Source organism: Otolemur garnettii, unplaced genomic scaffold (genome assembly GCF_000181295.1).
Source record: "Otolemur garnettii isolate 467f Iridium unplaced genomic scaffold, OtoGar3 scaffold00009, whole genome shotgun sequence".
In the NCBI taxonomy this organism is placed as follows: domain Eukaryota; kingdom Metazoa; phylum Chordata; class Mammalia; order Primates; family Galagidae; genus Otolemur; species Otolemur garnettii.
The window spans coordinates 17,108,270-17,132,415 of record NW_003852404.1 but is presented as its reverse complement, the minus strand read 5'-3'; the positions used below and the strand labels follow the sequence as shown (position 1 = coordinate 17,132,415).

At 35.9% G+C, this 24,146-nt stretch overlaps 1 protein-coding gene across 1 annotated transcript in view; it reads right to left on the bottom strand.

Annotated features, from left to right (window-relative positions):
• TMPRSS15 (transmembrane protease, serine 15) overlaps positions 1 to 24,146 on the bottom strand; it is a 126,907-nt gene that overhangs the window by 54,071 nt on the left and 48,690 nt on the right. The window contains exons 9-14 of the mRNA XM_003783903.1: positions 19,886 to 20,026; positions 18,962 to 19,111; positions 11,987 to 12,092; positions 11,555 to 11,705; positions 9,667 to 9,790; positions 1,801 to 1,890 (exon numbers count right to left, since the gene is read on the bottom strand). Of these exons, the coding sequence (XP_003783951.1) occupies positions 1,801 to 1,890; positions 9,667 to 9,790; positions 11,555 to 11,705; positions 11,987 to 12,092; positions 18,962 to 19,111; positions 19,886 to 20,026 (762 nt within the window). The remainder of the gene's footprint in view (positions 1 to 1,800; positions 1,891 to 9,666; positions 9,791 to 11,554; positions 11,706 to 11,986; positions 12,093 to 18,961; positions 19,112 to 19,885; positions 20,027 to 24,146) is intronic.

Below are 24,146 nucleotides of genomic sequence, written 5' to 3'. Positions count from 1 at the left end.
CAGCATCTACCCAGACCAATCAGCTTAAGACAAGTACTACCCCTCCCTTCTTTCTTTCTGTACCCCTTAAAGCACCCTTCCATTTTCGAATCAGGGCTCTTCCGCTCTCCTGCTGTGACGGGAAGAGTAGAAGGCCCTGACTCCAGTCTGATAATAAAACCGCCTCTTGCCTTTTGCATGGAGCCATCTCAGAGTAATTTATGGGGGACTTTGCGACTTGGGCACAACACTAATGTCTCTCTTCCCTTGCCATCTTTTCTGATACTATAGCTAGACAGATCTATCTAAAATACACTCTTAATTTTATCACTATTTCCCTGTAAGTTCTTCTAAACGTCACCAGTGCTCTCAGAATCAAACCCAAATGTCATAACATGGTGCAAAATCCATTCGCACTTCTAATTTTACCTGTTACAATTATTTAATTTTCCATGGAGAGTCAAGAAAAAGTATATCAAGGATTCTCTGTGTCTCTCCAAGCATCCTATCTTCACTCTTATTTTAACAGTGTCTTGGATGTTTTGAATGCCTCAGAATTTTTCTGAATGCCCATCTGCAGTGGGCTCTGTTTGTTTCTTCTTTACTTACTTCAGAGCTAACAAAGTACTAAATAATTTTTTTTTTTTTTTTTTTTTAGTTTTTGGCCAGGTCTGGGTTTGAACCCACCACCTCTGGCATATGGAGCCTGTGCCCTACTCCTTTGAGCCACAGGCACCACCCCTCCATGTCTTCTTTTTAATATATAAAAACTAGTAAATGCCTTCAAATTGCTGTTTTAATGTTCCAAGGCTTTGGGGATTTTTCAGATCAGTACTTTGTTCAAGTGATATGTTGAAAAGGTGTCTTTGGTGTGAAGAAGAGATGATCATCTAAGACAGGTGAGATTAATGGCTGTTTATTATTTTGGATCAGATATCTCCCTATAATAGTGACCCTATTCACCCATGAAAGTGATGCTTACTTATCTTCTGAGCATCTGAAGGAAGGAAAGTTGGCATTTTCTAGCAACACATTTTTCACTGCCATTGACTAACTAGCAGAACTCTCCCTTTACATCAGTGTTTCTAACCAGGCAAGTTTCCAGATTTGCCAAAGTGGAATCCTGTAGGCTGGGCTGGGGAAAGTGCATCTTTAACACAATGTCTGTGCAGCTTGAGGTGAGTTTCTCTAGTTAGGAATCTTGACCTAAAGATAGCCTTCGTGCAGTTCTAGGGAACTATTCTTCTCTCTAAATTTAGATTGTTTAGTGACCCTCATTATAATTTTACTTTTTATCCTGGGAATCTAATCGCATTACTGTCTCCTTTATTTGACTCTACTATATAATATTTACTAAAGGTACGGGTGTCACAACTGACTTTTTAATACTTTCCAGCGAATTTGTTCTATGGAATTGCAAACTGGTTAAACACACTATAGACATTACATGTGTAAACAAGGTGAGTGATTTAGTGATTTAGAGAGAGAGCTGTGTCAGGAGTGAGGCTGGCTCTTTCACTGTCATTATTCAACTTCTAAAGTTAGAATTATACTAATGGCACCTCCTTCAAAGTGTGATTGTGAGAACTGATCGATTTAGTGTATATTAGGCATTAGCATAGTGCCTGGAATAAAATAAATCCTAAAAATGTTTAGCAATTATTATTCTTGTTTTGGATGTTCCATTAAGCAAGCTCGTAGGTAGACATAGTAGGTACTTCTGTGTTTGACGAATTCATAATCTACTTTGCTGTGTCAAGAGAGGCATCTAATCTTGACGTGTATATTTGTTTTTGATGATCTAGAAAAGAAATGACTCACAGAAAGCCCCATTGGGGTAGCCATTTGGAAAGTTCGTAGAACTGAATGTTGTATTTGGCTCCCATAGTTCAAAAGGTCCTCCACAGTCCGCTGAAATGGAAAGCAATGAAAAAAACATTAGTAACACACTGTTTATTGCAGAGCAATAATATTGTATGCTACAAAATTTCCAGTTATATTTCTTAGACTTCTAGCTTTGTCAGATACATTTTAGCTTTTGTGCAAGGAAAAACCTTGCAAATTAAGGAAGGGAAAAATACAGGTAAATAGGTCTCTTTAATAAAGATCTTCTCAAAGCCTTTAATGTAAATGTCCAAGACAGCATAACAGTGCGTAGCTCATTCCAAGATTATTTGTGCAAAGAGACATTTTGCCAGTCATCTTTTATGAACACACTTTGTGACATTAGATATAAAATCCCTGTTGTAGAAAACAATGAATGTATGTAATTGAACAAATCTTCTATCTCAAGTGTTTTCAACCTATGTGCCGTGAGAGGATCTTAGGTGCACCACAAAAATTTTTAAAGATCATTAACTAAATTAGTTTTGAAAATAATTCAGAGCACAATTAAGTATATTCATTTTTTTAGCTCTTTTATTTGATCAACATAATTTAAGTGTGCTGTGGATGAGTTCAAGTGCGCCATGAGATAAGAAAGCTGAAAAACACTGCTCTATCTGCTAGTCATTCTTATAAAAAGGGCTAGTAAATCATTAATCCTGCACTTCTTGTTTTTTCCTTTCTTTTTGATATCTTTCTTCTTTAGCTGGGGCTGGGGGAAGCCTCACTATCCTGTATATTGAAGAATTTGACAGTTTGGAAAGGGACACAAACTCAACTGTACTTGCTTAATAACTGCCCAGGACTGATCTGGTAGCCAGCATTGTCCTGAAGTCCAGTTGGCTGAGTATAGGGTACATTTATTAGAACAAAAAAATATGGATCTTCCAACTCAGAATATGTTGTTTTAAGTAGGTGTATTAACTATGAAATTTTAAGCATATTTTATATTTATCTCCCTATTTACAGAAACAAATGACAATGTAAAATTTTATCTACCACTTTATCCCAATTCTATCTTATTCTTGTTTCCATTGTTATGTTAAAAAATATGCTCTAGATTTGGGTGGTGCCTCTGGCTCAAAGGAGTAGGACACCAGCCTCATACACTGGAGGTGGCAGTTCAAACTCAGCCCTGGCAAAAATAAATAAATAAATAAAAATATATATATGTGATCAAGCAAATAAATGTAATTTATTTGGAAGAATATAGAATTCCTATAATTAAGGATAGATGATACTGAAATTATTTATCCCCAATAAGAATCAGATTATGGGAGGATTAATCAAGTGTCTCTACATACAGAATAGCGCTTTCAGTCATACACTTTACCATCATCTTGTTTATTTATGGAGATAATTTGAAATTCATGTGACTCTTCCAACTTTGTAAGTAACAAACTTCTTAAGTTTGAATTTCATGTGTATCATGGGATGAACTATACTTTAACTCAATTCTTGCCAACATCTCAGCTCCTGTAAGCTAGTAGAGCATGGTCTTGTCTTAATACGCCTTCCTGGGGCAGATTTGTTCAGACCCAGATAAACCCATCAAAATAGTAAAACCTCTTAAAATACCTTATTCTTTGCAAAGTATTTGTATGTATATTGTCTCACCTGGAGAGAGAATAAGGCATAGAAAAGGAAGATGTGTCGGAGCTGCTAAATTGAAATTGTGGCTCTGAGCTAGTTGTCTATTGGAGACATGTAGAGATACATATTAAGAATATTTTGGGAGGGTTAATGTAAAAATCAGAGATAATTTATTAAAAATGCTTATGCATTCCCTGGCATACTCAGTACCAGTTTTCAAACCATCCTTGTGGATTAGGTATTAATAATTAATACTTACTATTACTATTTCAGTTTTAAATGGACTATCAGAGAATTAGAGACGTTCAGTTACTTGCTAATGCTATATATATACAACTGGTGTCAAAGTACACACCTCAACTCAGTCAGTCTCAAGCTCAACCTATAGCACTTAACTGTCTCCCATGGGATGATTAAACTCTCATCTGGCCCATGCCATAGGTAGGGCTTATATTGAGTCTCGGTAAGTGGCATTTATATATAAAAAGATATATAATAAAAAAAAGATAGGCAGGGCGGTACCTATGGCTCAAAGGGGTGGGGTGCCAGCCCCATGTGCTGGAGGTGGCAGGTTCAAACCCAGCCCTGGCCAGGAAAAAAAAAAAAAAAAAGAGACAGGCAGAAGGGAATGTGGATGAAAGCACTGACAAGTAAGGTCAAGGATGGATAGATCTGGAAGGAAGAAATCATTGTACACAAAGGGCTAAAGGCATTTTTACTAAACAATGAACAGTAATACAGAAGTAAGGGCAGGTTGTCCAATGTAAACTAATGTTCTTTATGGTTAGGAAACTAATTTGCAAAGATCTCAGAAGAAGGATCTATCATAATTGTATAACCTCCCTACATATATACATAACACATTTAATTTTAATATGATCGACTACTACAAAATGTTTCCTTTAATCCTTAATGAGACCAGAGCGTGAGGGCAAGTGTAACTGCAGGGACACAGCACACTGGGGAAAGCCGGCTCTGCCTATTTCACACGGGGAGCTGGGACCAATCTTTTTTAATCTTGTTTTAACCATTATTTTCATTTTCTCTTCAAGGAACAGGAAAATTTCAAAACCTTCCATTCTTAATCCAGTAAATAGCCAACATTTGGAAAATGCATTGAATTTTTCACATCACCGAACACTTAGTGCATCATATATGGAGATGAGCAGGGAGGACTTCACTACACAAACAACCAGAACTCAATTTTTGTCAAGTGCAGTTGTCAAGCCTGTCAAGGCAGGCAGTTTACTTAGCATTTCTCCATGAAATGGAAGTCTTGGAAAATTTGTTCCTTTAAAATACTTACAAGGTACTTTTGGAAATGCTTTTGAATTACAATTTTATGTCAAATAACTGACCAGTAAGATGCCTCTGATCCTCAGCCTAATAAAGTATATCAGTAACTCTCTGCACATAAAGGACTGTAAGGAATTGGCAAAAGCACTTTAAGCCATTCTAAAGGTGATGACACCATTTATTTTAATGGTGGTGTTGCTATAGCGGAGACATGGCAGATGCTTCTTGATAGAAGAGCAAGATTCATGAAATGTAATTCCAGAGATCACAGTCATACAGTGTCATTAGATAAACCATCCCCACTAGGGGATAAGAGTAAAATTGCCTGTCTGATAAAGGAAGTTCTATTCATTTATAATGTGAAACTTTTTCATTCTCCCTTTTCTATTCTCCCAGACATTTGTATTCTGATTAATTTCTTTCCATGCCAGTAGGGATTTTCACTACATATACTATGTAAATAACATGCAGTATTTGGCAAAGTGATTGTCAGGAATAGATACTTTCCTTGAGGCATGCCATTTTTAATCTATGCTTAAGTTTCTGACCTCGTGAGATACGTGTCAGCTTTTACCGTGGAGCAGAAAGTAAGAGAGTTTAGCTTTCACTTCTAATAAGAGGATTTGAATTAAAGATACTTCTGGCCCAACAAGAAATGAGGATATGGAAAATAGGTTTTTGACTAATACTGTTACACAAGGGAAATAATAGATTTAGTTTGAGAAATAATATCTCTTACTGAGGTTTGAATATGTTGAAAGGGGCCAATTTTTGAAATGAATAATTATTTTTTATTATCACAATAATAGATCACAAATTTTTTCAGAATTATAGACAGAATTTTAAAAGTTTAGATTGCCATCTAAAACAGGAAAATTTTGTATTCAGTTTTTTAAATATATTTCATTAACAATTAGCAGTACCAACCTGATGTTAATATTATTACATTTGTGACAATAAAGTTCAAATTTTTATTTCTATATTCTAAATTTGGTTATTAATAAAAATCCAGCCAATGATAGCTCTAAAATGTATGCTATTAGGTTCTTTGTTGTTTTGGGGGGATGTTTCTTTTGAAATAGGGTCTTGCTATCCTGTCCAGGCCAGAGTACAGTGGCTATTCGCAAGTGCACTACAGACCTGAACCCCTGTCCTCAAGCAATCTTCTTGCTTCTGCCTCCTGAGTACATGGGACTACAGATTTGTGCTACTGCATATATCTCAGGCTATAGATTTGATGGGCAAAAATGATTACAACAAAATAGGGCTAAGAGTGGTGGCTCACTCCTGTAGCCCTAGCACTTTGGGAAGTTGAGGCAGGAGGATTTCTTGAGGCCAGGAGTTTGAGATCAGCTTGAACAATATAGCAAGACCCCACCTCTACAAAAAATAAGAATAAAAAATATTAGCTAAGCATGGTGGCATGTACCTATCTCAGCTACTCAAGGCACTGAGGCAGGAATATTGCTTGAGCAAAGGGCTTCCTGGTTGCAATAAGCTGTGATCATGTCACTGCCCTCATGCACAATGAGACCCTTTCTCTAAAAAGCAAACAAACAAAAACCCAACATAGGACAGCCCAAAACAAAATAACAGAATAGATGAATAGAGTTAATATGGAATTTACCATGGCTTTGACTATTAATTTACATTAGTGATGTAAAAAGCCAGTAGCTCTGCTGAATATGGCTATCAATTGTAAAAGAGGTAGATAGATACTGATTCATTTCTAGCTCATGAGGAGCTAAAGTTAGATTATTTAACTCTAAGTATAATGTCATGTCTACCAAACATTCCAAATAACTTTAAGATTTGAAAATGGAAAATGGTTAAATAATGTCCATATAGAGCAAAACTGTAGAAATAAAGAGTGAACGTTAAAGTAATTAAAACTATAGCTTGGCCTTTTTTCATTAATTAGTTTTAAGCCCCAGATACAATTCAGGGGCCTGAAACGTGGATATCTTTTGGTATATATCTATTCTGTTCAGTAGGTATCTTTTCATGAATCTTTAAAATTGTCTTGCAAATTAGCATGACATTCATGTAATGGAATGTTTACTGTCTCAGAGTTCTTAGTACAATCTCCACATTTAAATTAATTAGTGTCAATGTCACAGGACAACAATCCCAATTTGATGCACCAGCAAATAGCTGAAGTCACAAAATGGAAGAATCCCTGTGGTTAAGGAAACTGAACCGACAATTCCTCAAAGAGGGTCCAAAGTAGATAGATCCCTAAGAACTAGGGAGGAGACTGAACTTTATTATTCAGTTACTTGTTTGGGATTATTTTCTTATTTAAGTGCTCTGTAAAGAACCAAAGAAAGGCTAGCAGCCAGTCAGCCATGATTTCTTTTTATTTCTGCCTAAGCAAATCAGCGATCTGGAACCAGAGAAGCTCTGTTCAAATAAGAATTTCACTGAACCAATTGCAAATGGCATTGGAATGAAATCGTTCAGAATGCATTTGATGGTAATTAACATTTTCTACTGTGCTAAATAATGCTGTGAAGCGAGTCATTTGGAAACTGGAACAAATACACTCTGGATAGATTCTAAAGCTTATATTTTGAAATCAGATGGGTTATTCTACCATTACAATTTCCCTATTGTTAAAATGTGCAAAGTCACCAAGTTTTCTTGACATTGGAATAATATGAGGACTTTTAGGTCATATAGATACATTTTTAATTTGGAAAACCACATTTAAAGTTTTATTTACATGTATGATATATACAAAAGTTATCTCAAATTTTCTATTTTAGGTAATGATAAGATTTTGCTGCATCTTAAAGTTGAGCCTGAGAGACTGTTATTTCTAACCTAGAAAACTTTTCTTCCTGACTATTTATTAATCAATACAGAAATGGATTGGTAAAGAGGATTATGAAAAAATGCATTGTTTTAATGATTAAAGTGTCATCATAATAAAATGTTGCTAATAATTTGTATCTATAGGTATTATTTTTCCACCAACTGGTAATTTTAATGATTTTGAATGTGTTGTTTTTACATAAAAATCTTCTCTGCAATAAACAGATAATGGGACTCCTACACATACCCTACATTGTATCATGAAGTAAGACAATGATTTTTTAATAGTATTTATGATCACTTATTTCTAGGATATTAGGAACCAGATGCTGGTGAAGTAAAGGTAAATTAGACCTAGAGTTTGATGTCCAGAAGCTCACTTTTTGCCACAATTTTAGAGTGAGTGGTACTCAATGCTTTTGCTTCAATTTTATGAGTATCATTCTCCTGTTAATCTGCATCTTTCCTTAAAGCTGCATCCAGCTCATATTTTCTCCATTGAATTCTTCTATTACTTACTTTTCTAGCGTCCTACTTTAGAGGCACATTGTTATATGTTGCTTTAAATATTTATTTATATATTAATTTTTTTCATATATTGATGGTTATTGCTACATCTTATATTTCTTATGCAATTCTGTGCACCTAGTAGATATTTATAAAATTTGAATGAAGGTTTGAAATATGGAATAATTTATGCACAACCCAGATAAGCATCTAATCTTGTTAGTACATAAGATGGTAAAATAAACTAGTCTTTTGGCAAAATGTAAGTGCCCATTCACTCTAGTGGCATGGGACAGGCACAGCAATATGATTACTATCTTCAACCTTATGGCAGCTCATGATTTAAAAATTCCCAAATGTTTATTTCTAAAAATTATTAATTGTTAAGATCATTTATCTGGAAAGTCTGCTTTTTTAAAATTTGAAGATTTAAAAGCAGGGAAATATGTAGTTTGGGGAGTAAAACCAGATTCAGATAGGCTCAGCAAACTTATTTGCTTATATAAATTTGGTAAGGTTTCAAGTGTGCTTGGAAGAAAATGGGAAATGAAAAAGTACTGTTTTTATGGCCTCAGATCCATGACATTCAATCAACCCCAGCAAAGCCATAGACCTAGAACAACTCCCAACTCCCAACCTCCACCATCCAAAGTCAGACGGATGGTTTTGCATAAATACGACAATGCAGTAAAGACACCCCAAAAGAGGGACAGTGGGTGTTTATTATTATTTATTCTATGTGTTTTATTTTTATATCCTGTTAAATTCTATAATCTGAAAGTTCTATGAAGTGGTTGCCACTTTGACGTTGATAATTTGAATGGTGATGGATGTCTCCCTGAAATGCCATGTTTTCAGTTTGACTTACAAGCACAGGTTGTGAGACACAAGTAAGGACTTCTACTTAACAAATGTAAACCGTGTGACCTAATTGTTTGTACCTTTACATTAGTCTGACATGAAAATAAATATATAAATAAAGCATAGTCAGTTTGTTTTCTTGAATTAAAAGATCTCATAGAACACTGAGAATCCTGGTCATGAGGTGTAATGTTGGTGATTCCATGAAAGCAGCATATTCTTAAGCCTTATGAAAGCACCATTTTGAAAAATATCTTTTGTGTGATCTGGGTTTGTATGTTTTACGTCCAGGATTAACCACTGTTACTAAACTATAGGTTTGGTAACTAAAACTATAGGTTTAGTTTTGTTAATAAACTATAGGTTTGGTAACTAAAACTATATAGGTTTGGTGAGTTTCGGCTTAACCAAACTCTTCCCGAACTCCTAAAATTTCTTCTTAAGAAGGCCATAAGAACTTCAAGGAAATCAGCACCCTCTTTCATTATTTAAAAAATAAAAAGGTACTAAGTTTATTAATATGATCTATAACAAAGTACTGCATGATTTTCATTCTGTTTTTAGGTATAACATGTAATATTTTTGATAGCCTCCATTTTACTTGTATTTTAAAGTCTTGGATTTTTAGGAAAAAAGTATTAGGCTGAGATAACAAAAATAAGCCAAAGCAAGATCTTCCTGAAAATATGACTGACATTCTAAGAGAAAATACACATTAAAGTTACTTACTGGGAAGTTCTGGTAGAGGAGTTGGTTCTGGATAAAGACTCTCATTGCACATCCCAGATGTCAGGCTGATATCATCCAACGCTATATCACTGAGGACCCGGTTTTTAAAAGCATTAAAAGCAACCTACAATTCAAAGAAATATATGGAATAATTCACTTTAATATTCTCTGACTTGGTCCTTCTTGTGGCCCAATAACCTGTGGAGAATCGATACTGCCATCTCCAAATATACAATGTCCAGTTACTTTACAGTGAAATATTGATGGCTCATGCTTTTTAAGGTATTCTACTCCACCCACATCCCTTAGTAACGTTTATACTGGCTAAATTTTCAAATTTTCACTCATATCTTCCCAATGAGTAAGGCAAGGCTGTTGTTTTTAGTATCATTGTCTGTTTCTCTCTCATGAATTTGTCATATGCTACTGTACTCCGTCATACATGCACAAAATCTGGCAGGTGAGAACATCTGTATCCCAGATCTCTTTTCTCAACAATAGTACAAATCCAGGTAGTTGCCTGCCTTCTTAGAACATGCAAGCCCTGAAGAGAAGACACACTGATCAGATAATTTAAGTAGAAAAGGAAGGGAATGAGAGAAAGCATCATATGAACATTCATGTCAGCTGGTGCTGGTCACAGTTCACCCCAAGTATTGGTGTGGGATACCATGTGAGGACACAAGACCAGATTTGGGAGGAAGGCCTACTTTATGTCAGACACTTTTTCCAGATAAGTACTGTTTTCTTCCTTTTGTTTATGAATTAACTAAAATTTCAAGAGGACTCTAGTGATGTGCCCAAGATTTCATAAGAAAGTGGATGGATATTTATAGAATTTGGTACTCTAATCCACCTGATGAGCTAACTCTCAAAAAAAGAACCCAGTTATGTTATTAATACTATAGAAAAGTTGCTCAGTGCGTCGAGCCAGATTTGGCCACTGCAATACTGATTTCCACACTTCCGCCATCTCTTTGTTCTCTGGATGTTTAACTTTTTCTTATCCTTCTTCGAATGATGCGCAAGTTGGAAAAGAAAACTTCATAGAAGAGAATAGAATCAGAAGGAAGGAAAGAAGAAAAAAGGCAGAGAAGGAAAAAGACGGAGATGGGAGAAAAGCACTTGGGAGTCAAGACTCTTGCCTGCCCTACACCAAGTCATGGAGAGACTGGAAGCCAGTGTCTGTCTAAATATACATCTTGCAAAAGTGATACTATCTTGTTTGAAATTACCCAATTAGAACATTGTTAATTTGATCAAACTAACAGCCTATATTGCCTATAATTTAATTGCAAAGACCCTTAGGAAGAGAACACATTAAACTCTTATCTGAGAAATTAATTCACCTTAATGTGAAATAAATGATCAGAAGCTTCCCAATGATACAGCCCATAGAATTTGTTTCCAAAGGAAATATATGGTGATTAAATCAGAGAGGGGCAGGATGGCTGCACACTTATGGGCATAGTGGTTCTAAGAGGAAAAGATGGTTCGCTAGGAAAGTACAGGAAAGACCTAAGTGGTGTTTGTGAAAAGCTGAAAGTCCTAGGAAGGTGGAGGAAATAGGAAGAGATGGTTCGTCTATGCTTAAAAAGGGCTGAAAAAAGCTGAAATATCTTACAGAGTTGCAGTAGATACTACGGACCACCATAATCCATATTTTCATATAGGAAATTGTTCCTCAATAGGTACTTTTAAATAAGCTAATACATAAATGAAAATAAAGTATTTAATGGTAAAAATTCAGGTAGATGAGGAAAGTAGAGACAGTAACTTTGTTATCTTCAGAAAATAATTTATTTTTCACTATATCACCTTCTATTAGGAATAGAATTGCATAGTCATAAAAAGAATACAAGTATAAATCACAAAGTGTTTAACAAACCTTAAATTCAACTGTTTCATTTAATGTTACTTGTCCATAATTCCAATTTTCTCCATAATTTCCTTCCCTTTGGAAAATTGTCTTCTCCATGTTTTGGCCACTGCTGATATTAATGCTTAATTTATAGACATTTTCACCATACATATAATACCTATTTTGGAAACAAGCAAAAAATGTTTGGATTCCTACAACATGAGGATAATGGATTTTAGGGTTTTTACTTAGAAATACCTTTTTTCCCCCCTTGAATGTGTGGACTGCAGAGGAAGAGAAGGGAATCTACCAGTATTTTGTTGTTTTTAAATTGGAAAAGTAATAGCATATGCTTTAAAACTTCAGTCAACATCTTACTGAAATCCACACCCGATAGCCTGAGAAAGGCAATGTTGATTTATTAAATGAGACAGCATTTAACACGTGTCCACAACACACCAGAAGCTGAGGCAGACTGGTTCCGATGTGGGGTCCAAAGGGAGGCTTCTAAGTTCCACTCTTTCTTGTCTCCCTCCTGGTCCAGTCGGGGTAGAAATGTAAAATCCTGTATGAATAGCAAAATGGTTTCTATTTCACTCATGTATTACATTTTTATGGTGAGAAATGTATCCGTTGTAAGCAGAAATGAAAAAACTTAAGGTAAGAAAATAAGGAAACATATTTTGATATATTGGACAGAACCCTAGACTTGAGCCCAGAAAGCAGCATCTTTGCCATAGCAAATTGCTATGAAGGAAAACTGCTTCACAACTCTGGACCTCCTACTTGATTGAATGAGAGCATTGAACTAGAGCACCACCAAGCATATATAACGTTCTGACATGTTATGAGTCATTATAGTATCAGGCTCAAATACCACTTTAATTCCCATTTAGCAGATGTTCTGATTAATTTGCATCTTTCTTTTTTTTTTAATTTGCATCTTTCAAGATAATCAGTACATGAGGATATTTAGGTATGTTGACAAACTCATAATATACCCAAGAATTCACTTACAAATTTGAAGACAAAGTTAAGAGTTTCAAAGACTCTCCGTTTTAGATTCTTCTAAGTACACTTTGAATTTGCCTGCTGTTTTAATGATTTCATCTTCCCTTTTTCCTTTGAATGATAACTAATCCAATCGCGGAGGAGCACGAAGCATACTAATCCATATAAAAGCTTTCAAAATAGCACAAGCCACTGCATAAAGTGCTTTCTGGTCTGAAATTCATTATTCCAACCAGTGATTTGAGTCATGTGAAGTGTGCTGAGCTTTCGGGGTAAGAACATCTTGAATACTTTCTCAGAGAAATTTATTTTATTCTTAGTTTGCCACTCTTCTGGTATGACAGAAAGCAAGAATCACATAACAAAATATGATAGAAAGCCAATGAAATATTGGAATAATCCGATTTGATTGAAATGCAAATTTTATGAAATGCTGAAATTCTGTGTTTACTTACAATCAAACGTCTTCTCTGTTGTGTTTTCCAACGGAAACACATAGTCAAGTTTGCATATAAAATTCAAACTCATTCATTTATAAAATGAAATGCGAGAACAAGACGTGAAGAAAAAAATACTAGTCAAACTCCTTATAAATGTCTCAGTGCATATTTAGATCAGTGAGGCAAAAATTATTTCAAACGAATGAATGTTTTATTAAGGTGAATTTGTGTTCAAATGATTTAATAAATGTAATATGTATGATATATGCATTCATTTGGTTTAGATTACAAAATGTAAAATAAAAATAAATGTGTTTAGCATTTTATATTATTAAAAATTACTCATACTTTCTATAGTGCTATGATGTTTCATGAGTTACAGATTTTAGCTATTTAGTTAGTGTTTAATTACACAAAGTAATGGAGAAGAGGAGCACAGATAGAAGGAGAGGTTCCAGAGCCCACTCTCTAAATGCCCAACTCCAAATTCCTTTTGAGTTGACCTTAGTTTAGGTCGCTTAGAATGTAGTTCGGGGGAAATAGCAAATGAGCTGTGGTTGTTTAACATGTTATTATTACACTGATCTGACTTTCTTTTAAATGTGTTAAAGTTCTACACTAAAGGAATGTATATTTTCTATAACCACAGGGTAATTTATGTGGTCAAATAATAATTTAGTTTAAAGTCCTTCAATTTTGTAGAAGTATCTTCTAGAGCTCTTGGAATTAATATCAGAGTCATCTTAAAATTGAATACATTTTGCTCATTTAAGCACATAGTGAATCTCTTTCTTGAGCAGTTAATTTTTTCTTATAACTTCCTTCTATCACTTTTTCCCCCATGATTTGAATCTAACCTTTTCCCACCTAACACCCCAGTGACAGAGCAGGAGTGCTGGGCACGTGCTAACCCAGATACAGAGACAGCAGAAACTAGAGAAATGGTAGAACGTATTGGGAATGTTAAGAGCTTTCTCAAGAAGGAAACAGGCTGATCCACATGGCTTTGGGAGTTTCAAATTCATATGTAAAATTAACTGAACTTAGTAGATAAATATTATTGACAGTTTAGATTGGCAAATCATTCAAATATACTCAAATTCTATCCATATTAGAGATGAATATTATTTGATAAAATTCAACATCACAGGAAAGATTAAAAAAAATATTAATTTAAAAACACTAAAGTTACACTAATCTTGGAAAAGGGTTTTATGTTAAAAGAGATGCAGAAATCTGCAAGACCCAATGTACATTAAAAACTGAGTGAAATAACTTTTTCTTTCCAGCATACTACTTAGAATAAGACTTCAGCCAATTTGCGTCTCTTGAATACTTTTGTGACATGAAAGGAAAACAGTTATAATACCTAGTGTTTATCTAGCACTTTCCATGTGCCAGACGTTTTTCTGAATTTTTTTTTTTTTTTTTTTTTTGCAATTTTTGGCTGGGGCTGGGTTTGAACCCACCACTTCCAGCATATGGGACCAGTGTCCTACCCTTTTGAGCCACAAGTGCTGCCCTATGAGTGTCTTTAATATATTAGAGTTCATTGCATACTTCTAAAGTCAGGCCTGTCATCATCAGCTCCACTTTCCAGACAACAGAACTGAGTCAGACTGAAAGAATAGAAAACTTGCCAAAAGGCGGGGCTGAGATTTAAACTTTGCTGAGACTCCAGAGTCTATAGTATAAAGATCTTTAGTAACAAACTATGCTGCCTCCCAAAGCTTTAGTAACAATTATGATTTTGTTGAGAAAGGCAAAGAAAGAAACGCTTTGAGTTGTCTAGCTTCCTGTAACCCCTGTATTTCAGACGTTTTCAAATGTATTGACCTTGTTTTTCTCGAGTTTTCTGAACCAATGGGACACTTCTGAGCACCCCAAGACACCCCCTACACGAACCACTATCTCCCTTCTGAACATTGATAATGCAGAGATTTGGGAGCCGTTGCTCCATCAGGAGAGAGTCTTTCACAAGAGCTAGGAAAGTGAAGAGGCTTAGATGTTCTTCACTAAAGCAATATTAATTAAAAGTTTCTGTTGCATTTAGGCTTTCCTGTCATTTAAAGTAAAGGTAAAGAACCAAAACAAACAATAGCAATAATAATAATACCCTGCATGGATCAGAGGGCCATCAGGAAGATTTAATTATCTTCCATTTCAGGGATAGGATGTCCTGATACACAGGGTTGATTATGAAATCACAGGTATGAGTATTGGAGAAAACCTATTAAACCCACAATCGGTCCTCATTACATGACTTGTCTAATTTGAAATCACTCCTGCTACACGACTTTCTCCTGACGCTCCATTTCCAGCCCAGTTATTTAAAGCCTACACTTGATATTCAACCTGTTTCACTGAGGTCCGTTTCATCTTTTTCTTTTTCCTTATTTAATCTGTTGGCAAACTGAAACCATTTTTCTCCTGTAATGTACTTATACTCTTCAAACATCAGTGGAATTATTTTATTATTTTATTATGATGACATAAAAGTAGAAAAATGATAATTTGTACATCAAAGATTTCAACTACATAAAAGGTATCTGTCACACTCAATAGATAGAAATGCTTTCTGCAATTTCCTCTAACTACTCTTGTCCAAGTGTGGGAGAGGTTTTTTTTTTTTTATGATAGTGAAGGAAAATAAAATGATCGGATTATTTGACTCCTTCAGGCCAGGCCTCTTTAGAGGGTGGGGTCATTACTGCTTGGTAGTTAGGCCTTACCTTCTCAGGTTATGAATTTGTCCATGGAGGATTCTAAAAGAACCTACGGATAAGGATATTCATGTCATCATGACCTACTAAACATTTTAGTCATATGGGATCAGCCCTCTACCTGGAACACATTTTTAGGTGTAGGTCCACACTGGTAACTGACTGGGCAAGACACTGTTGGCTTTCAGAATATACCCCCATCCGACCTCTTCTCTCCACATCGCTTCCTCTGATCTGAGCTCCATGACGTCATCTCTGGGTTAGGCAACAGCTTTTCACTGGCTTCCCTTCAACACTCTTGCCTTCTTACAAACTATTCCCTGCCTACCAGTCAGAGTGAAGCTTTTCACATCTGTGCTCAAGAACTTCAACTGGATTCTTAGATACCCCAGGGTCATCTGGACTCTGCTGCCCTACTCACTCTACCCAGCCATGCTGGTCTCCTGGTTTATCTTCCAACAGGTCAGCATGCTCCCTTTGTGTGGAATAATCGATATGGCTAATTCTTTCAATTTTGCAAAGATCTCATTCAAATGTCACTTGTTTCAACGAGGCCTAAATTGATCACTCTATTTTAATTTGCAATAGCAGCTTACCAGCTGCCCTTCCCCCTCCCCTTATCCACCTGGTTATCCAGAGTACTCATCTACCTTTAACATATTAAAACAATATCTTTCATGTATCTATTTTATTTTGTTTTGCTAAAATATTTGTTCCATGAAAACAGAAAATTTGGTTTATTCTCTTCACAGATGTTTTGAGTGCCTCAAAAAGGGCGTGGGTCTTAATAAATGCTACTAAAATACATGATTAAAGTAATAAATTGAAAGAGGCTTTTAGTGAGGATTATAAAATGGACTAAAATTCATTACTTTTTGTTAAAAATATTTTTCTCACATTGAAGAAGTGTAATGAATCATGTTTTGATTGGGGAAATGATGTCTAAAGAACTAAGATTAGTCAGATACATTTCTATCCTGAAAACAATGAACCCATTAATGTCCTTTAGATATCACTCACAATTGACATTAGTGCAAACATTTACTTTTCAGGTCCTAAAAAAAGGAATATTGGGTGGTGCCTGTGGCTCAAGGAGTGGGGCGCCAGCCCCATGCCCTGGGGGTGGTGGGTTCAAGCTCAGCCAAGGCTAGAAAGCTGCAGAAAAAAAAATAATAAAATATAAAGTGAAATAAAGACTATTGATCTTCATAACAAAAGTGACTATTAAAGATAAATTACAATAGACATTTGTTTGACTTACTTTTTTATGTTATAAACTATTTCATTCAGTCAATAGCTTACTCAAATCATTTGAGTGAAAGTTGTAGACATTCATTTATATATTCAAAAATAATTTTGCACGTTAATTAAATTCAGGCACTGAGAACATTCTAGGAATTCAAAGACCAAAAGACTAGATTTTGGGGTGGTGCCTGTGGCTCAAAGGAGTAGGGCACTGGCCTCATATGCCGGAGGTGGTGGGTTCAAACCCGGCCCCCAGCCAAAAACTGCAAAAAATAAATAAATAAAAAAATAAAAATAAAAATAAAAAGACTAGATTTTCATCCCTGAAAAAAAAAAAAAAAAACCAATGGTGAAAAAAAAACACAAATAAATAAATAAATATAATACCATGAAAAACAAAATAAATAAGTAAATATAACACCTTGTGATAGGAAAAATAAAAGAGGTGCTTAGAATGTTTAACAGAAAAGAAGATTTTAACTTGGAGGTCTGGACATACTTCACAGAAGTAGCAATATGTGTCCTGTGCCCTGAAATGCTTATAACCGCACCTGGTCAGAGAGAGCCTTAATATGTGTTTTTTGAATGGAAGAGTATTCTTATGAGTAACATATCAGCCAGTCACATTGTAAGATGGATTTTGTCTTAGAAAATTAGGTACATGTAGAAATCTTCACTCCGCTCTTTTTTGTAATTTTCCTTTTTAAGGTACACATTCCTTCTAGATTGGTAACTGTTTAGTGTTATATTTGGTGTTATGAACATGTGTTTCCAGTGCTTTCATGGGTCATCCTCCTGGTACACGTTGCTTCTCCCCAATGTTTGCTGATGATTTCTTGTTTCCTAGTCATAATTTTTTTTTTTTTTTTTTTGAATCAGAGTCTCAGTCTCCCTCAGTCTCTATGTCTCCCTCAGTAGAGTGCTGTAGCATCACAGCACACAGCAACCTCAAACTCCTGGACTTAAGCGATTCTTTTTCCTCAGCCTCCCAAGTAGCTGGGACTACAGGTGCCTGCCACTATGCCCAGCTCTGTTTTTTTAATTATAGTTGTTTGGCAGGCCTGGGCTGGGTCCAAACCCGCTACCTGTAGTGTATGTGGCTGGTGCCCTAGCCACTGAGCTACAGGAGCCAAGCCCCAGTCAAATGTTTTTGTCTCTAGTATTTCCACCTGGAATCCAGTTCTAATATCTCATTCAGATGAAAAATGTACTTACTAATCACCGCCCTACCCTTAGGACTGTGCTTTAGAATCTGCTTTCTACAGGACTTCCTTGAAGAAGTAAATCTATGTATATTTCAATATGATATGATCTTGTATGTTGAAACTCCCAAGGAATTCTTATTAAAAATCTATCAGAGCCAAGAAACAAGTTCACGGTCCAATACTAATGTACAGAAGTCCATTGGGTTTCTGTGCACTAGCAATGAACAAGAAGAAAATGAAACTGAGGCAAAGGAAACCAAAGTTTGAAAAAGTTAATCACAAGTTTAGTTAATGAAAGGCATCAAATCTAGGATGGCAACCTCATCTTGTCTCTAGTGGTCTCTATGTACTCTTCAATAGTTTTGAAATATTTGGGATAAAAGAATATATTTTTTGGGATGCACTTACCTGAATGCTCTCACTTTCACTCACCTATTTTTTTTTTTTATTGAATGCTAACTATGTACGTTAATGCACTTCTGGGGTACAGTGTGGGGTTTTCACATGCAATCTGAAATACTTCCATCAAACTGGTCAACAACAGCCTTCATGTCATTTTCTCAGTTATTGTTTTAAAAACGTTCACATTCTACTCTTAGAAAGATTCACTTGTACCCCTGTAGAAAGACCTCAGAAGTGATCACTCACCTATTTGATTATCAGTTTTCATTTAGATGCATTCTATGAATTCGTGATTTTTTAAAAAGAAAATCTAAAAGGACTACTTCTCATTTATTAACAATACTGCTCACTTTAAATCATAGAATAACACATATTTCTTTCCTTTTATGAATTGAATATCAGTTATACCTGAAATATTGCCAAAAGTGTGGTCAAAATTGGGTCCAGTAAGAGGAGGAAAGGTGTTTCCCTGAATCCGTTCCCAGCCATTGTCATCATTAAGGTCTTGGACCCAGAAACAGAAGCCGTCTTCAAAATTACAGTCAATTTTCTCATAATCTGTGATTAAAAAATAAAGAATAAAAGGTAAAATTCAAATTTAGTTCACAATGTGAGTAATTGTAGTAGACAATTTCAATTACATTGAAAATAACATTGTACAGCTGGTAATTGAGTGACACACACAAAATCATGTTTTATTAATCTAACTCCATTTCATTCCACTTAGTTGAAAAGAACCCAGATTTTTATTGTCAGTTATATTAAATTAAATTAATGTATTTCTTATAAGTCATCAGTACTTTAGCAAATACAAGCTTCTTGTTCTTTAATATTTACATCTTACCTTCATCACCCACACAAACTTTGTTCCATATTTTTCTCTCCTGTTACTACATTTGTTACTTTGAACAAAATCAAGTTTACGTGGAACTCTCGCTGAATTAGTTTTATGGTAGGAAGTTTTTTTTAACTTGGAATACTTGCAGCATATAAATTTTTAAATTGGTTTTTATACTGATTGATAGTTTTTCTCAAATTGACTATTTAATCTCTTTGAAGAATATGAAATCTTCTAATTTCTCATTTCTTTCTAAGTATTAACTATAGAAGGATACACAAGAAAGATATTCTTTACTTATTTATTTATTTATTTTTTTGAGACAGAGCCTCAAGCTGCCACCCTGGGTAGAGTGCTATGCTATCACTGCTCACAGCAACCTCCAACTCCTGGGCTCAAGTGATTCTCCTGCCTGGAATTCTTTTACTTTTAAAATTCCATGATCATATTAGAGCATCTGAAAGTTCAAAGGATAAAATATAAATAATACTTACTATTAAGCTCACTACTGTTAAATGTTGTATATGTTGCATTAAAGCCAACATAATAATTTTCATCAGATTCTATAAGAAAGGTGACAGTAACTTGGTTGGAGAAAATCCTAATTGTACCAGGATTAGTTTCCCAAAGAGAAGCTATAAAAGAAAATGAATGATTGTTATATATACATACATATCTCTTTATTCATCTATCCATTGACTGATCTCTCAGTTTATTTATTTATTTATTTTTGAGATAGAGTCTCAAGCTGTTACCCTGGGTAGAGTTCTGTGGCATCATAGTCCACAGCAACCTCAAACTCTTGGGTTTAAGCGATTCTCTTGCCTCAGCCTCCTGAGTAGCCAGGACTACAGGCCCCCGTCACAATGCCCAGCTATTTTTTCGTTGTAGTTGTCATTGTTGTTTGACAACCTGGGCTGGATTCAAACCCTCCAGCTCCGGTGTATGTGGCTGGTGCCCTAACCGCTAAGCTACAGGCGCCAAGCTTGATTTATCAGTTTATTGACTGATCCAGCCATCTATCTGACACCACTCAGTTAAATAAAAGCATTAGTCCTATAATCAATTTATTTTATTCTAAATGTCTCCTCTTTTAAGAATTAGAAAATTTCAAAGTATTACCCATACTATAGTTTGCTCTGTACAATGTATTCCCATGTGTAGTGTGCACCCGTGTTTTTGTCCCTAACCATCAGGAAAACACCCTTGAGAAAGTGGCCAGCTCTCGGCTGAGAGAGACACATGTAGGGCTGCCTTGCTAAAGGTGCAGACTACACCACCCTCTGTTGCTGCCTCCTCTGTGAAGGCTGACCCTTCTCTCTCTCCCAGGAAGAACGCTTCTTTCCCAGCCATGTCAGGGCCCATGGATAAGATGGCCACACACATGGCTGGTACAGAGTTTCTAAGCTGCTCAGCCAGTGGGCAGCCAGCAGGTCCCTGGGGCCTGCCGTGGTCTCCCAGTCCCCTTCGTGTGGCCATAGCCCACCTCACCAGCCCCATGAGCCTCACCATCACCCCTTCTCTTGATTATGGTAACTGGCAGAGATCACTCTGGCTCACTCTGACAGGGTCTCAGATCATCCTGGGTGGGAGCTCCTGAGCCCAGCAAGCCTAGGTAGGAGGGCACAGCTGCCCCAGGAGGCCCACTGGGCTCCCCAGCTCTTCAGCCATACTACCCATATATAATGCACGTCCTTATATTTTCCTGGAAAAGTGAGCAAAAAGTGTGCACCATACATGGCAAAATACGGTCTTTATCATTTGAAAAGGTCATACTTTTAAATTAGCCGCATACACTATATACACACACAAAAAGAAACGATGCCTTCCTTTTCTGAAAAAGGTTCCTGTAAGAAACACACAAGTTAATTAGTTATACAAACTAAAAGTTAGCTTGGCTCTCCCAGGTACTTCCTGTGTCACACTAACAGGGGCTAAAAGTAGGTCACGGTAATGGAAAAAAAAGAATAGTATTTCTTTGGCTCTCTATCCATACAACCTCCAAATAAAAACTAGAGTTAAGAACTGTTTCTATAGCACTTTATATTGATTTGTACATTTTTGTGTCTTGACTGCAAACTACTTAAGGGATGTCTTTCAAGGTTTGATTGTCAAAAGTTGGTACAATGCTTGGGATATAAAATATTATCATATGGGATTTATAAAATCATTGTTGTATAAAACGTATTTTGATAAAAATGAATAGCATATACATTCTTAGAGGGGGTGATATTTCCTGTAATAAATAGGGGAAGTAAAAGTTCACTCTCAGAGAACAGTCTCAATTTTTAATGTGCAAAGCTCATGTTCACATACAGTCCTTCAACAGGTACACAGAGTATACACAGAATATGATGTATTTGAAACATTAAAATTTCATGGCTCGGCGCCTGTGGCTCAAGCGGCTAAGGCGCCAGCCACATACACCTAAGGTGGCGGGTTCAAATCCTCAGCCCGGGCCCGCTGAACAACAATGATGGCTGCAACCAAAAAATGGCCAGGCGCTGTGGCGGGCGCTTGTGGTCCCAGCTACTTGGGAGGGTGAGGCAGGAGACTCGCCTGAGCCCAGGAGTTGTAGGTTGCTGTGAGTGTGATGCCACGGCACTCTACCCAGGGGGATAGCTTAAGGCTCTGTCTCAAAAAAAAAAAAAAAAAAAGAAATTTTCATGCAGAGCTTTGGACAAAAGATAAAAGTTTTCTTAGTAGAGCTGATGATGACAAAAAGGATCAAAAAATGGTGTAGCATTTTAGTTTGACAATCTGACCTGGGCAGCAGAGTTAAGTCTATGAAGGGGACTTAACACTCCCCTTAAGTGTGTTAAGTCTTACATTTGGAGATTGGAGAAAAAGCACCCCATTACAGTTTTTATTGAGTTCTGAAGACAGATAACTTTTACAATCTATTAAAAATCCTGTTCTTATTACGTAGAACTTAGCAAACATTGTGACACCTGCGATATAATTTCTGTAGACTCTAATGGATAGAATACCATGAACAAGCATTTGTTCACAGCTTAATGCTTTTCCCCAACATGCGTCATTCGTTCTGTGTTTTCACACAAACTATACTCATTATTTAGACTCTTCTGACCAACATCTGTAACTGTCTAATCTACATAGTTCTCATAGTGAAAATGTTTATAGTTCATAAGTGTCAGTCACTTAAGGGATGCGAAAATTCTGGAAACTTCGCTGGAAACGTACCTGCATTTCTCCTGATGCCTTTCTATTCCATACCAATGCCATTTTTGGGTGATGGCTTCTTCCTGGATTTGAATGTGGCTAGTGGTGTAATCACACTCATGACGATTATAATATGTTGGATCTTCATGTTACCTAATATAACTGCACTAGTCTCGATCGTCCAGGAGTTTATATCCTGAGGTCCATTAGCCTGCCTCTGAGATACCCACAAACCTCCAAAAATGGTATAAAACATGTATCTGTAGGATTTTATAAAACTTTCATCATATTCTTAAAATTTTTTTACTAAAAAGAGTCCCAGACGCAGATCCAGTGAAACCTAGATATTTTGTGCATCCATGCAGTGGTTAAGCAGTCTGCAGAGGCTCCAGATTCAGAATTCAATTTAGTCCTGAATTCCTATTTTACCAGACTGCTCTGTGCCTCATTCTGCCTGTTGCTCTACATTTTTTCCATAAAGATTTATAAGGATTAAATAATTTCCACGTGAGACGCTGACTGATGTATAGTACATTTGCTCAGTGACTCCTACCTATTGTTTCTCTATCTCATTGGCTAAGTGGTAAACCCTGAAAAAGCGTATAAATTATGAGTAATGTTTTGGTTGTGTCTCTGTCACTGTACACAAACAAGAGCACAGGAAACATGTAATGAATATTGGAGTGATGTATACAGGTATCAGTCTGTGAGCATACAGGGTAATAAGAAATAGGGCTTGTGTCAAAAGACAAAACAACTATTTAATACCTTTTAATGGCTGGATTTTTCTTCATGTTGTAGTATAGCTGATAGATTAATTTTTTAGATAGTAATGCCTTAAGAAAATCCAGCGTCTTCTACTAAAAATTCAATACTTCTATGAATAGGTACTAATTTACATAGACTTGTTGAGTACTTAATCTTAAATGTGAGTTAACTCCATTATTTGTCTCCTAATAGCAAAGTGTCTGTTGTTGTGGAAGAGAAAATCAGAAAGCATGGAAAAGATGCTGGGGGGCGGGGGGGAGTTTGCAAAGAGGTCAATGGACCAGGTTGACCAACTTTCTACAGAGTAGGATTCGGCAGATATAGTTCACAACTCTGAATTAATGTTATAGTTCATTAATTTTATCCAATTTATATGAGTACAAATGCTGCCATTAATGTACTCCCTTTATGATATACATGATTTCTTATATATTCAACACACTTTATTGAGTGCTCACTATTTCTTTGGTATAGGTTCAATTGCTGAGGTCAGAGAGAAAAAAATCTCCAAGATCATATAGTAGAAAACTTCAGATTGGCAAATTATAAAGAAATTAAAAGTGGAATTAGTAGATGTGGGAGAAATGCTATGGGATACTGAGGAGGGGATCCTTAATTTTGCTGGGCACTATGATTCAATACTTCTTTGAGTAAATCTTTGAGAACTTCCAGAAGTGATGACTCTTTAAACTAGTGCCTGTTAAAACTTTCTCACGTAACGTATCCTATCTACAGAAGTGAGTGAATGGATACTTCTGAGTGCACAAAAGCATCTTAATAAAAGCACAGAATTTGTTACAAATG